The sequence below is a fragment of the Pteropus alecto genome, unplaced genomic scaffold (genome assembly GCF_000325575.1).
Source record: "Pteropus alecto unplaced genomic scaffold, ASM32557v1 scaffold33, whole genome shotgun sequence".
Classification (NCBI taxonomy): domain Eukaryota; kingdom Metazoa; phylum Chordata; class Mammalia; order Chiroptera; family Pteropodidae; genus Pteropus; species Pteropus alecto.
Window position 1 is genome coordinate 3,759,579 of NW_006435762.1, and position 14,441 is coordinate 3,774,019.

General features: G+C 37.9%; 1 protein-coding gene across 3 annotated transcripts in view; it reads right to left on the minus strand.

Moving 5' to 3' along the window:
* The window catches only part of TNIK (TRAF2 and NCK interacting kinase), a 345,956-nt gene that overhangs the window by 124,686 nt on the left and 206,829 nt on the right, over window positions 1–14,441 (minus strand). For all 3 annotated transcript variants that reach the window (XM_015588550.2, XM_006910834.3, XM_025046048.1), the window contains one exon: window positions 7,402–7,527. In XM_015588550.2, the coding sequence (XP_015444036.1) occupies window positions 7,402–7,527 (126 nt within the window). The remainder of the gene's footprint in view (window positions 1–7,401; window positions 7,528–14,441) is intronic.

The window sequence follows — 14,441 nt, forward strand, 5'->3', positions numbered from 1 at the left end:
AAGGAAGGAAGGAAGGAAGGAAGGAAGGAAGGAAGGAAGGAAGGAAGGAAGGAAGACCAGTATTCGCTAGCAATTGTTTCCTATAGCCGCACAGCAACACTGATAATTACTGCCACCACACAGCGGGGACCCTCCCTCACCACAAGTAACCTCATCACATTAATAAACAGAAAACAGGGCTCAACATGCCATGCCCAGCAGCGATAAGTCAAAATAACTTCATATCTCACAAGTGAAAAATAATGGATCATTAATATTTTTCTCGAAAAAAATTTCTCGAAGAGTTGACACTGAGGCAAAAATACTTGCTAATATTTACTGTGTGCCAAGTGCCAGGCACTGGGCTAAGTGATTTGCAATGGTTGTTTCATTAATTCTCCTTCCCTTCAATTCTCTTTTCTTTATTTCTTTGGAAATGAAGCTTAGTTATGGTCTGCACACTTAACCATATACTCATTAAACAACTAGAGCAGGGGTGAGAGCGTGGCGCTCTCTCAAGTACAGCTATGTGACCTTGGGCATGCTCTCCAACCACCCTGAGCTCAAGACCCCATCACCATCACTATAAAATACAACTTAAAAACATCAACCTTATTGATTTGATATGAACATTAATTGTGTCTATGAATATTAAGCTCCTAGCCACCCAAAATCTCAAACTGTATTTATTACTTTTCCATTCTTTGGCCTGTTTTAATAAAATTATTTATTAAAAAGTTTCCAACTTGGAAGATAACATCAATAACTCTCTAAGATCCACTTCCCTTGGGTGGTGAAGAAATGGCTAAAGGATACTTATAAAGCCATTGGACACATATGCTGCTAAATCCTCTGTTAATGAAATAGTACCAAGGACACTGGTCTTTTTTTCAAGCTTGTATCACACAGCAAGAAGACACAGTGGTGCATTCCAGGACACTGGATCTTTTTATGTGGAAGTTTGGGAGACAGTGATGGTGGGAGAGGCTTAAAAGAATCTTAAAATTCTCACTCTATGCCACCTACATGACTGGGTCAGAAATGAAATACACATGCATGTCGCTTGGGAAGAGAGAAGGAAGGTTAAGATGAAGGGAGGCACAGAACTGTGCTCAGGCATAGTGTGGGTTGGGTCTGGGCCTGGAACAGTGTTATGGAGGAGATATTTAAAAAACAGCCTGGTAGTGCAACTCGATTATTAGAGAAAGGGTTGCTTGAATTATTGGACATGGGTAGTTATCTCTACCAAAATAATAGTTAATTATTAAAAACACGGAGTTCTAAAATATACTTCACAATTTGCATGGTTGTTTGTCACATTTTTTTTGTCAACTGTCATATTTCTGACGAGCAGGATGTTTTCTCTTTAGTGGGTAAGGGATGCTTATTATGTCCTCCTGTGCTTTCCCTTCTCTGGGGCAATATTTAAGGAAAGGGTCTTTGGCCTTAGAGGATTCCAGAAGGAGTTTCAGAAGCACCATGTGAGTCTACCCTGAGCTCACCTCCTCACCGGGAGGGGACTTCAGTTTGGAATTACCAGATATGCCTTTTTCCAATCCCAGTCACCGCTGAAAGAATTTTAAAAAGGTTATTCTCAGAGCCAGCCTAAGAAGCTCAGGATGATTTCTAGGGTCCCTATGGTATTCATTCACTTGCTAGTTAATTGGTTTTAAGTTCCTGTAACAAGAAACAAAGCTTTAAGGTATTTTCAAACCACAGGCTCTAGCCCAGAATACCTTGAATGTCACTAGTCAGTTGCCCACAAGAATAAATGACTATTGACAGATCCATTCTGTTTTATAGTACAAGAAGGGGCAGGAAGTGGGGGTGAGAAAGAAGAGGGAGCAGGAAGATGATGGTCTGCCTAAAATGAGAGGTTCGCACCAAGTAACTGAAGAGGCACCTCAAGAAAAGAATAGAAAAGATAAACTTCCAAGAATTCACAACTCTGCAAAGAACCAGCCTACTGACCTTGAAGGTCCAGAAACATCAGCAAGGCACAGGATATTTTTATCATGTGTGGCCGAAAACAGCCACAGATCTCATCTGCATGATTTATGAGGGTCTAAACAAAACTTAAACTCAGTACTGTGTTATAGAATGCGCTTCATTCGCCAAAGGTAGTTTAAGTCTAACAATATAAAACATGTGTGTAAAGAAGTATATAAATTGGTAGGTATACATTTATCATTTCAATCAACTGATGTAAAGGTAAAATTTATCATTTCAATCAACTGATGTAAAGGTAAAATGTAAAAGTAAAATTGTTAGAAATTTCAAAATTAGAAAAGTAATCGAAACAGCTTTTTGCATTCATTTTTAAACTAGCATGCATTTGAAAAAAAAACAAACCCCCCAAATCCCTCAGCCTCTGGATTACATTTTTAGACTTGAAAATAGTGCTTGAACTAAAATGCTAAGTCTTCCAAAGATGAGTCCCAAGGATGTGAAGTTCCAAACTTGGTCAATAAAGTGTCTGGATAATGAAGAACTTTATATCTTGAGAATGACAATGGCAGTTTGAATATACTGAGCTAAGTGGTATTTTTAAGAACTAGAAGGCTGCCCACAGCCCTACTGGGAATGTTTTCTAGTTGCCCATGTCTAAGGAGATAGCCATCTCAGAGTCAGCACAGCAGCATTCACAGAACGACAGAAGTTAGATGCATCTTGTATTTGGTATCTGTTGCTAAATTTCTCAGGACATGTGCAAGATCTTCTGGAGAATTTTAGGGGTAAGTCATTACATGGACATTTGGGCCATGGACTCAATCACAGAAACTAACGTGAGGCTGTAAAAAATTTACAATTCAGCCTCTTGAAATGTTACCCCAAACAGAAGAATTTGGGGTTGGGATAAGGGAACAAGATAAAAATAGGAAGAGAAAAAAATATATATTGGACTTTGAGGACTTAGGACTACGCAACTTGGCAGTAGAGGATTCTGAGAAACAATGTAAATAGGAACATATACGTTAGCTCAAAATTAATGGATAAAATGAACCAGAGGGTTGTATAGACCATTAGCAGAATAACCTTGGGTATACATAAAGTCTTCCTTTGGCTAAGGTGAAAAGCAGTTTAAGCATAGTTCAAATAAAATTCATTGGAATAAAAGAAGAAATCATTTTTACATTCTTGTCACAGAATCACCCATCAATTCATAAAAATGGCTCTATTAAAGCTGAACTCAAGCCCAGTGACAAAGTATTAAATTAAGTGTAGCTTTAGCTCTATGTTTGTATCTAAGCAACTTATATGCAACAGGGAGACTGGGAGACCGATTATAAACTTATCCTATTATTTTAGGCTTCTCTATCTACCATGTTCGGCCTTTTAAAAATTTCTGCTCACAAATAGTAAGATTCAATCCAGACAAATGACCTATCCTCTATATATGAAAGAAAGGTGTTCTTTAGTTATATAAGTGACAGACACTGATTAAAACATGCCCCCCGCCAAAACTGCATTTCTGATGCATAGAACTAAAATAAAAAAAGGGAAATTTTAATTAACTGTTCAAAAGTTTTAGCTACGGGTGGTTGAATTTTTAATGGTGGTTGGTATCTGTAACATTTGACGTTTAAATCTTAAAACAACCAAAATGTTAGTGGGCATGACTTTTGCCAAGCCAAGATGCTACAGCTATGTAAATCCAAACTGACAGACTTAGGTTTAGGAGCAATGGCCAACATCATTGCAGATTCTAGAAAGTGTCCCTCATTGGTAGATGAATGACACCACATCTTAGTTCATCTCAGTATCTCATTCCTAGATGATCTCATTCAGGGCATGGACAAGTAAATACGTGAAGTAGAGGATGCATGGAAGACAACAGGGAGTGATGGGGCCCATCATGACAACTGGAGTGGGGATGTGCTCTCTACACAGCTTCTCTACTGCTCTAACATACTGCTACTGTTTGGGATTTCAGGCCCAATATTTCCAGATCATCTGATTTTTCAAAACCTTTCAAGAAATCCAGACTGTAGTTTGAAAGTGCTCATTTTTTTGTCTAATGTTGGCATAATTATAGCACCACCACCTTTGGTGGACCAAGCTATCCACATTTATCTGGACAGCATTTAGCCTCCAGGCTGTCACTAGTCCAGAGTTACCATTTTTATAAGGAAGAAGCCAAATGCCAGAGAAGCAAATGCCAGGTTTGAATACAGGTCTCTGGATTCCAGGCCAGGTTTCAGTCAAGCTATGACATTTGTCCCCAAAATACATACAGTATAATTTCTTAACTCTTAGCTCTGCAAATCTATCCTGTTAAAATTAATGAATGGCTTATTGGGTCATTCAGTACATAATTTACTTTACTTGACCACCCTACATTTCAGAAGCTAATCATAAATTTATTTCCTTTTGTAAGATATTCTAGCCCTGTGGTGGTATACAAAGAGATAGCAAAATACATGTGATTTTGCTTTCTAGTTTTAGAGAAATTAGAAATTTTCTTTAATAGACAGTACTTCTCACTCACTCCTAGTGTCTGAATGGCCTGCAGCAAAATGGCAAGCCTCTCAACACTGAGATGCCAGGGAATGAGATGGATGGCAATGTTATGTGTCAGAGCTCGCCTTGTTTCTGAGAGATCAGAATCTTTATTGAAAGAGCTCTCTTTTTTGATTTCCGGATCAGGCCCTAAGCAGTTGATAAGGGAGAATTACTTGGCCATTATCAGAAGTAGTTGTATTTTCACAAAGAGCTGGTACTGAACAAGAGTTTATCTCTACAAGACTGATAGAATTTGCACCGATTATAATTCAATCAGACACCTGAAACAGCACACACATTGGCTGTTTGGTGAGTTATGTGCAAACTTCTGTACTCCAGCCACAGCATCTGGGAAATATTTTTCTGTGGTCTAAATACTGGGAATAAATGTTAGAAAGTGTTGCTCTCTTGGTTGTTACAGGCTTTTTCTCTATAGAATCTATAATAACATTTCATATAAATGTAATTCTAACAAAATGCCATTACCCAAAGAGTCAGCTATCTGTGACCTTTGCAATTATGTGCTAAAACATTTCCAAAAGGTTTAACGTACATTTCAAAGTGTATTTCCTAGACTTCACACCAGTCTTATTAGCAGCTAATAGTTCTCTTCTTTGAAAATTGGGGAAACTGATAAATGAAGATCAAAAGTGAAGTCAAAATGAACTTATTTAAACAGAAAGCTGCAATCCTATATTGAACACCAACGAAAAGGTCAAGAGTGTAGGGTTCAGAGGTTCATTCCAGTCTAAAGGTAGCTTGGGGTTAGCTAGCACACTGGCTTCATCACCCATTAGCTATGAGACCTTGGGCAAATTTCTTAACTTCTCTGAATCTAATTTCCTCAGCTGTCAAGTAGGGAAAATGATTTATCTAATTTGTAGAGTGGCTATAAAGATCTAATAAAAAAATTACAATGCAAACAAATACAGTACTTGGCATGTGATAAGTAGATGATAAATATTACCTGCCATTGTTATTAGTAACATAGAATGGCCCAAATTTAGAGAGTCGGGGGCCTTGGAATAAGTATACGCTATTATATTCTATAACCAAGTTCCCACCAATATTGTAATCTGATATTAATTTACCAACTATTATGTTTCTGTTCTGCTTTACTTTCCCAAGTGCCTCCTTAGTTCATCTTCAAATAGAAGCACAACTAGAAAAGGACATGATGCTCTCACCCTGAGGAGGCATTTCATAGCTTTGCATTTTTACCCCCAGTGACATAGAAGCTAATGAATGATTGCTAGTGAGAATCGTCATAACAATCCTAGGTGTGGGCACGAGTTTTCCAAGCAGAATGTAGGGCTTGTAACTGCCACATTTTGCCACCTGCATTTAATCGTAGGTAAGGAAAATGGAATGTGAAGGCGGGGTTCTTCTCCATGTGACCTGGGTTTAGAAGCGATCACTACTTACTCATGCCCCTTTGCCAGCTTCAGGAAGGAGTTTGCTAAAAGAGCCTCCTAACTGGTCTTCCTGCTTGTACTCTGGCCTCCATTCAGTCTAGTTTCAACCCAGCCACCAGAGGGACCCCTTCACTCTGTGGATCAAAGTGGGTTTTTTTATCCCAAAGTACATTTTTTTTTATTTTAAAACCCAGTAGACCTTTTCACTCCCAATGATTTGTAGTATTAATATCAAATGGCATGAAAATCTTATTATTTTTCTGAGCTAACATTTTTATATTCTTTTAGGTCACCAATTGTGTTCACTGTATATGTTTTGTCTTCTCAGCTGTACGATACATGTCTTATGCCTTAAGAGAGTAACTTCTACCCAAAGCTGAGTTCTTTGAGAAATTATCCATGAAATAGTGGTAACTGTATACACATAGTTTAATACATAATTTGATATAGTAAACACTGGATAATTCAGTGAGTTTTGTGTGTTAGACACATATTAAGACCTCTGGAAAATGAGCAAGATGATAAATAGTTACAAGGGTATTTTTGTAGCCATTAACCTAACAGCAGCATATCACGAAAAGAGATGGGGATGGGGGTATAGATCAAACAGCTGCAAAATCTAGGCTTCTACTGAATGGGCTTATAAAGATGGAGTGGTGAAAAAACTGGCAAAGAAAGGTCAACCAAGATAGCACTATAAGCCTTTGCACAGGCCTAAATGGATAAAGGTTCCAATAGCAGAAATGAGGAAGGTGGAAGTAGGGCAGTCTGGGCTGGGCAGGGCAGGGATAGGAGCAGTGGTATTGCCGTCAGACATACTGAATTTATTATTAATAGGACAGCCAATCAGAGCTGTTTCATAGACTACTGAAGATACAGGGCTGGAGCACATAGCTGAGCAGACGAGGAGAAGCAGGAAAGGAAAGTGACCCTTGAGAGTACCTGCATGGTATCAGACACTATCTTAAGTGGTTAACTTCTGGAGTTAGAATTTAAATATCAGCCATCCACACATTAGTGATAGAGAAGGAGAAACATTCATGTTGAGCTTGGTTAGATACTAGCTCTACCATTTCTTGCTACGTAGACTTTGGGACAGTTTGCTTATTCTCTCTGTAAACCGTAGTTTCATCAACCCCCCAAAATGAGGATAATAATAATGTTTACCTCAAAGAGCCAGAATAAATGACATAACCCAGAAAAAGTAAATAGTATGGTACCTGAAATATAATAAAAACTCAATAAAATTAGTCATTAGTGAGGGAAGAAACAGAACTTAACAACTGGCTTTAAGGATGGTCCACATTAAAAGAGAGAAGACAGAGATACTAAAAACAACAGAAAAGTATTCAAGGAAATGAGAGAAAACCTTGAAAACACAGTGTTATGGGAATTATAGGGATAAGGGTTTTAAAGAAGGAGTTCTTTAGTCGAATTTAGTCATAAGAATTGATAAATGGACCATTCAGTTCTTCATGTAAGAAAAGTAAATTTGTAGACTTACCCAAAGTTGGTCATCCATGCCTGGTGGGTTCTTTTTGATAAAAGCACCATAGTACGTAGCAATATTCCGGTGATGAGAATATTTTTTCAACATGTTAATTTCCTGTTTGATTTCTTCCTCTTCATCCTATATTGGAACAATAAATATTCTGTCACAAGAATCCATGTCTTTAGTAGAATTCTTTTTTTCATCACCATCTATATCAACTATGTACTAAGTTCTTCCTTAAATTTTTTCTTCTGTGGTGATAAATAAGCATAATTATTATATAACTTTCATTCCTGACTACAAAAAAATTTTCAAGACAACACATTGGCAATCCAAGGGGTCTTCTGTTTATAAAGCAAATAGGCATAGCATGCAACCTGCTGGGGGATGGGGCACAAAACACCTGACTCCTTCACCTGGAAAAGATCAAGGTAGCCAGGCTATTGAGATAAAATTCATCCCAGTCCTCAGGAAACTATGTCCATCGAATACCTATCACTGATATATCTAATATAGGAAGGATTGAGGAAAGTGGAAAGAAAAAAGTACAGGCTCATATTTAAAATTTAAGTTCATTTTCTTTGAAGTCTACTTTTATTGAAGTACGTAACTGAAGATGATGAAAGTCAGATGAGAAAGGGAGTGAGAGTAAGTTCCCTAGATCTGAGGAAGTCCACAAAGCAGGAGTACTCACCTCAAGTTCAGGAAACTAAACATGAAAAGAAAGGAGAAATGTGGCAGTGCGACGGGCATGAAAAGAGAGAACTCTCTACAGAGTAAGTTTCCTAGAACAGGTTTCATTCATTGTGAGCCTCCATTTAGAGTCCACCAACTCGGACCATTTCTAGACCTCCTGGCATCACTGATGGAGAGTGCATGTGTTCTCCCATAATTTTATTTTGACATGTACACGTCAGTTGCACTTTAAAATAGTATGTTATTTTCGACGTTGGTGGAAAAAAATTCTATCTCAGGAAAGTTGTTTTAGATAACACAGAAAAACTCCTGAGTGTAAGATATTATCATTACCTAAAGACCACTCACAGTGTGTCCCTGTTTGTACCCTCGCCCACTCCAGCTGCTCGGCCTCTCTCCAGTATCTCTATAGTGCCAGGCCCTCTGCAGTCTCTCATGTGATGTCTTCTTTCTCCTTCCCCTTCTTCACATGATTTCTCCTCATCGTTCCCGATCTAATCTAACTGACACTCCTTAGGGATGTCTTCCCGAATTCTCTCAGGCAATGTCAAGTTCCCTCACTCTATCTTGTCCAACTCTACACCCCTTCACATAGGTGCCATATTTGCCGGTATTGGTTGGAGGTATGGGTCATTCTGTGTCATAACTGCCCTTTTACCTGACGCAAAAAAGACTGTAAGCTCTCTTCTGTCTTCAGATCTCAGTTCCAGAGTCTCTTCCCCAGCAAAGCAATCTGATCTGCCTGACATGGTGGTTCTAGCCCTGCAGACCACTGTGTGTCTCCTGCTTTGTAGCACCTACCCGAACTGCAACCTGCATTTATCTGTCTAATCATGTAAGTCTCTCTTCTCTATCAGTCCATAACATATATAAACACAGGAATCCTGCCTGTTTGTGCTCTCTATAACAACCCCAGCACCAAGAAAAGTGTCTGTGAATAATGTGAATAAAAGAATAAATACCTCCAAAGGGCCCAGCCACTTACAGCAGCATTAGTGATGCTTGAAAGAAACTGGTAAGAATAAAATGAGGAGAGTAGTAAAATGCTGACATTTCTTAACCACGCAAAAATAAGTAATAAAAAAACAATGGAGATGTGCAAACCTAGGAGAACTGAACATGTTACACATCACATGGCTTAACTAAGTTGAAGACTAAGTAATCTCAAAATAGAATGCACGATTAGGATGCTGAGCTAAGGAGAAGCATGTGGCCCTAGTAGTAAAGGGGAATAGAGGAATGAGGGGCCGGGACAGTGGTTACGGAAGCAGGTAGCATACTACTGACCAAAAGATTCTTCTCTGTAGCTACTGAAAAATACCTACGCCTTCCCTGCAGGCCTCAGGAGAGAATGACCTTCATAGAAGCCCAGCTTGTTGAAGGGTCCCTGCAGTATGTCTCAAATGTCTTACAATGGTGTGTAGTAGCTATTTTAAACTCACCATGTAGGGCCAAATCACTGTGGATGAAGGCAGATGTGAGTGGATGCACTTTAAGCAATAGAAGAGAAAATGACTCTGAGAGTTTCTGAGCTCAGCCTGGCATTGACAGTTGCTTGGACTGAAGAGGTAACTTCATGAGGCAGTAAAACACCAATCACTTTCCAACTGCAGCCTGACAGTCTCGGCTTCAGTCATTCCTAGTGAGAAGGCAGTCTGATTCTACCAGTATTTGCTGCCTACCTCCTAGGTTCTCAACAGGACAGTAAATGATGTAGGAGAATGGAGGGGAGGGGGAAGGGGAAGTACCTTAAAAAAAGCTTACCATATCGTTAAGAAAATAGAAACTTATGAAACAGCCAAATAATAGTGTAATTAAATATACAATTAAATCCAAAATAAATAGTATTAGAGATCAAAATGAAGTCAGCACATTGTCCATCACTTTGCCAAGGTAAACTGAGTGGTAAGACAACAAAGGAAGCATATGCATCGAGTCAGAAAAATGGTAGGAGGTGGGGGGCACTTTCAGTGTGGGCTCCACGCATTCTGGTTGTGTGATCTCAGGAAAGGAACCTACCTTTTGGAACTTAAGTTTTCTCATCTATAATGACATACACATTTTACAATAGTATTGTTTTATGTCCTAGTCTTTTGCGATAGTTAAATGAAGTATGTGAAAGTTGTAAAGTGTGATGAAAACATTATTATTAATCTTCTCAACCAAAAAATAAATGAGAAACAAGGATAGGAGGGCGGAGATGTAAGTAACTTGAATTTTAGGTTTAAATTGCACTGTATCCAAACACAATTATAAAACCACTGTGGGTCATGGTTATGTAGCTCTAATATAGAACTTTGATCATTATCTTACATGACCTTGTAAGTGAGCATAGAATTTATCAGGCCTTCGGGGCTGTTTATCCCAATGTCTAATCTAGGACAAGAATGGCAGTAAGTTATACAGTGAAATTGAAAAGGAGGCACTTACTATGACTACCAGACTCATTTAACCATTCAATAGCAATCTACCCTCTCACAATACGGCTCATTGAAGGAAATAGGTTACGATAGTTTCAAAAGACAAAGACAAAAACTGAGGCTAGAAATAGACTACAAAGTTATAAGAGAAGGATATCTTTTATTTTGTAAATGGATTATTCTTATGTATTAAGAATTAAGCACAAAGATCAAGTTCACTGGGAAACTAATGACTACTGGGTCATAATGAAAAACAAAGTAATGCTACCAAATTGTCGTAAATCTAAAAAGGGAGTATATTAATAAGTCAAGTCCAGTGCTGTAGGAAGAACCAAGCCTTCAACAAGAAGTTTTGCAAATCTAGCTAAACTGATTCTTTATGTAACTTCAGGCATGACATTTAAACTCTTCGAATGTCAGTTGTTTTCACCTGTAAATGTGAATGAGAATACCTAAGTCTCCTATCAAGGCTTAGAAATGATTATGTGCTTGTTTAAGCATAGCTTTATTACCAGTGTAAAAAAATCATTTTTTCCTCAAGATCACAATCTATTTATGGCTTAGTATTTGTGGTAAACTAAAAAAAAAAAAAAAAAAGGTCATAATATTTAGTAGCCTCCCTCATGAAGAGGTGGGGTCCATTTCCTACCCCTGTCTCTGGGCTGGGCCATATGACTTGTTTTGGTCAATAGGACATTAATAAATTGATGCAGCAGAGGCTTGAAAAGTACATGTGTGTGGGAGTGGTCCTCTCTTGTTGCTTGCAGGGGACACTTACAAGTGAGAAACCAGGACTGGCCTCCTGGAGGATGACAAATCATGTGAAGAGACGGTAATTTTCAAATGCAAAGAAATGGATGATTCCTGGTGATGCTTTTAAGCCACTGTCTACTTCTGATGACAATATGACGATGATGACCATGATCATAATATACAGCCAAAGCCAACCTTATGTAATGTTCACGAAACACCAGAGGCTGTATTATCTTAATTAATACTTAACACAGCTCTATGAAGTCAGTGTTTTTAATGATCTCATTTTACAAATGAGGAAAACAAGTTTCAGAGAGTTCATTCATATTTTAAATGTTAGAGCGCAGATTCAAAGCCAGGTTCGTCTGACTCCAAAGACAGTGCTCTTGATTCAAGACTGAAAACTCCCAGACGGAAGAAGGGCAATGATCCATGATGATAAAATCAAAGCTGCTAATCATGAAATAAGAGTTTAGGAGCATCGTAATCCAGGGCAGAAGGCAAATCTGCCTTTGGTCCTTCAATTAAAGGAGTTTGTTAGCACACAGTATTTGCTTAGGAATGATTTCAGAGGACAATAGAGGAATTTTAAACTGCAGATTTATTACACAGAAGAATACACTGTAAGTGCCTACAATATGTTAGGATTTAAAAACGGAATTAATAAGCCATTTAATATTAGGGTGCTCTATAACTAAGTTTGCCCAATATTTAGTTCTCAATCTATGGAACAGGAATAAAACTATGTAATTCTTAAAACATTCCAAGGGGCTGGTCAGTTTGAACTCTACAGGAAGTATGAGGTATACAAACACATAAATGCCACTATCTCCTAGACATATGGACACTGACTACAATCACTTCTGCCCCTGCTCATTTGTTGTGCTTTCCATAGCAGCTGCTGGCATTAGGCAGGCATTTGTGTTTACTTATCTATCATTCTCACCTTCGATGTTGACAAAATGTGAGAAAAAGTTGAAGAGAATTTATTGTTAAAGAATCACAGACTTTTAGGATTTGAAGGGACTGCTGACATTTTCCAGGATGTGATTTAAATTTCTTAAAAAATAATTTGTTGTAGTGAAATCCTTTCCAACGGAAATTTTATTCAGGATACCAATAAAAAGCATCAACAAAAACTAGACTTTTAAAATCAATAAACATTTATTTTTATAAATTTGACTATGTAATATCTAGTTATAAAGTTTATTAATGACAACAGAGAGGTTGTTTTAGTGAATATAAAATTAGAATTTTTGAAAGAAGTTTAAAGTCACATAGCATTTTGCATTTGTTTTTGTTCTGAAGGATACAGAAAATCTACATTCCCTAAGCTAAGTAATTACAAATGGTAACAATTACTTTTAAAGAGCATGCTTTGAAATTTTAGTGGAATCTTCAGATTGAATGACATTTTGCAGCGAATGGAGTAACCTTGCAGTACAAATTGAGAGGCTGCCATTTTTCAGTGCCTCTAAAGTTGGTATATAACATGCAATTTGAAGTTTGTTTTTTTAACATTTATTAAATGTTAAAATATATTATACATAAGAACTAAGCACGTGTGGATCCCCCAAAATTATTTCAGGTAGGGTTATGCATCTGCAAACTATATTTTTAAATCCAAGGAAATATACCCAGAGTGTGTCAATGCGTTGCCAAGACCACATCTTTTCCTTCTAGCACTGATAAAATTTAGGACTTTGCTGCAACACTCTGTAGGCAGCTCCTGGATTTGTTGTATATGTTAACCCTAAGCTAAATAAATTCGTTCAACAAATATTTAAACGCCTACTAAATCCCAGGCACAATGCTAAATGCTAATAATGTAATACAGCATAGGCATAACAGATTCAAGCTCTGCCACAATGTAACCTACTATAGTCTAGTGAGGAACACAGATGGAAATCAAAGAATGACACAGATGCATGAAAAATTACTAACATGGGAGGGACGGGTAGCTGATCTAATTGAGGGTTTCTGGGGAGACAGCTCTGAGAAATCTAAGTTTGAGTTGAATTCTAAAGGCCTTGTGGGAGTCACTCAGTTGGAAAGAAAGAAAAAGTGTGATGTGGTGTTAACTGAGGACTGAACCATTTTCCTGGCAGAAAAACAGTGATCGTCAAGGCTCTGTAGCTGAAAGAGGTATAGCATGTTATCTCCTATGGGAGTTGTTGGTGCCATGGAGAGAGAAATGAAAAATGTCTGCAAGAGACACCATAACAATAATATGCACTGAACATTGTGTTCTAACATTGTTCTCAAATGCTTTATAAATAACTGTATTTACTTCTCACACTGACATTATGAGGGAAATGATATTATCCACATTGGCACATGTGGAAGAAGGGAAGGTTAAGCAACATGCCTAGGATAAAAGAGCCATGAAGTTTCAAAATTAAGATGCACCCAGATGAGTGATAATTTGCACTTGCTCTTCTTTGCCATTAGGCTAACCTACTTTCTCTTACAAAGAAGTGGTGTCATTTAGAGGAGCAGATAACACAAGTCTGATGTACATCTTTCTCACCCAAGCTTGCACTAATTCATGACTTCCAAGAAAACAATGAATTAAAAAAAAAAAAAAAAAAAAGACCTATGCTGGAATAATCCAGAAGTAAGCAGGTTTTTAACCCTAGTGATGTTGTCATTCATTTGGGTAATGTCTACTATAAATGAGGTGGCTTATACCTTCGATTTCTGTGGGCAGTTTGAATCTGAAAGCCATGCTCCAGTGATGCTCCCCCATTTCTCAATGTTATAACAGGGCTGTGGAGAGGGTGGGCACACCCGGACTGGTTGGATGTGAATTTCAACTCTGCTATTTACTCTCTGTGGGGCTTGGGCAGTTACTTAGTTCTTTGTGTTTTCAATTCCTCATTTGTAAAATGAATATAATAGTAGTGCTCCCCTAATGGGAGTTGTTTCGAGGATTAAATGAGTTAATATGTGTTGTATTAAGTACTAAGAATAGTGCTTGGCACATAATAATCAATCGATGTTCTCAATTTTTATTTTGATAATGACTGTTGTTGTTATTATTATTATTATTACGTGCTGTGCTAGAAATCATTCTACTGAACTGTCTCCCTTAGAGAGAGGGGAGCCACATGTGCTTAGAGCAATGTGTCCCCTTGACTCTTCCAAACAACCTGAGATGGAAAGATTTTTTTCCCTTGTGTC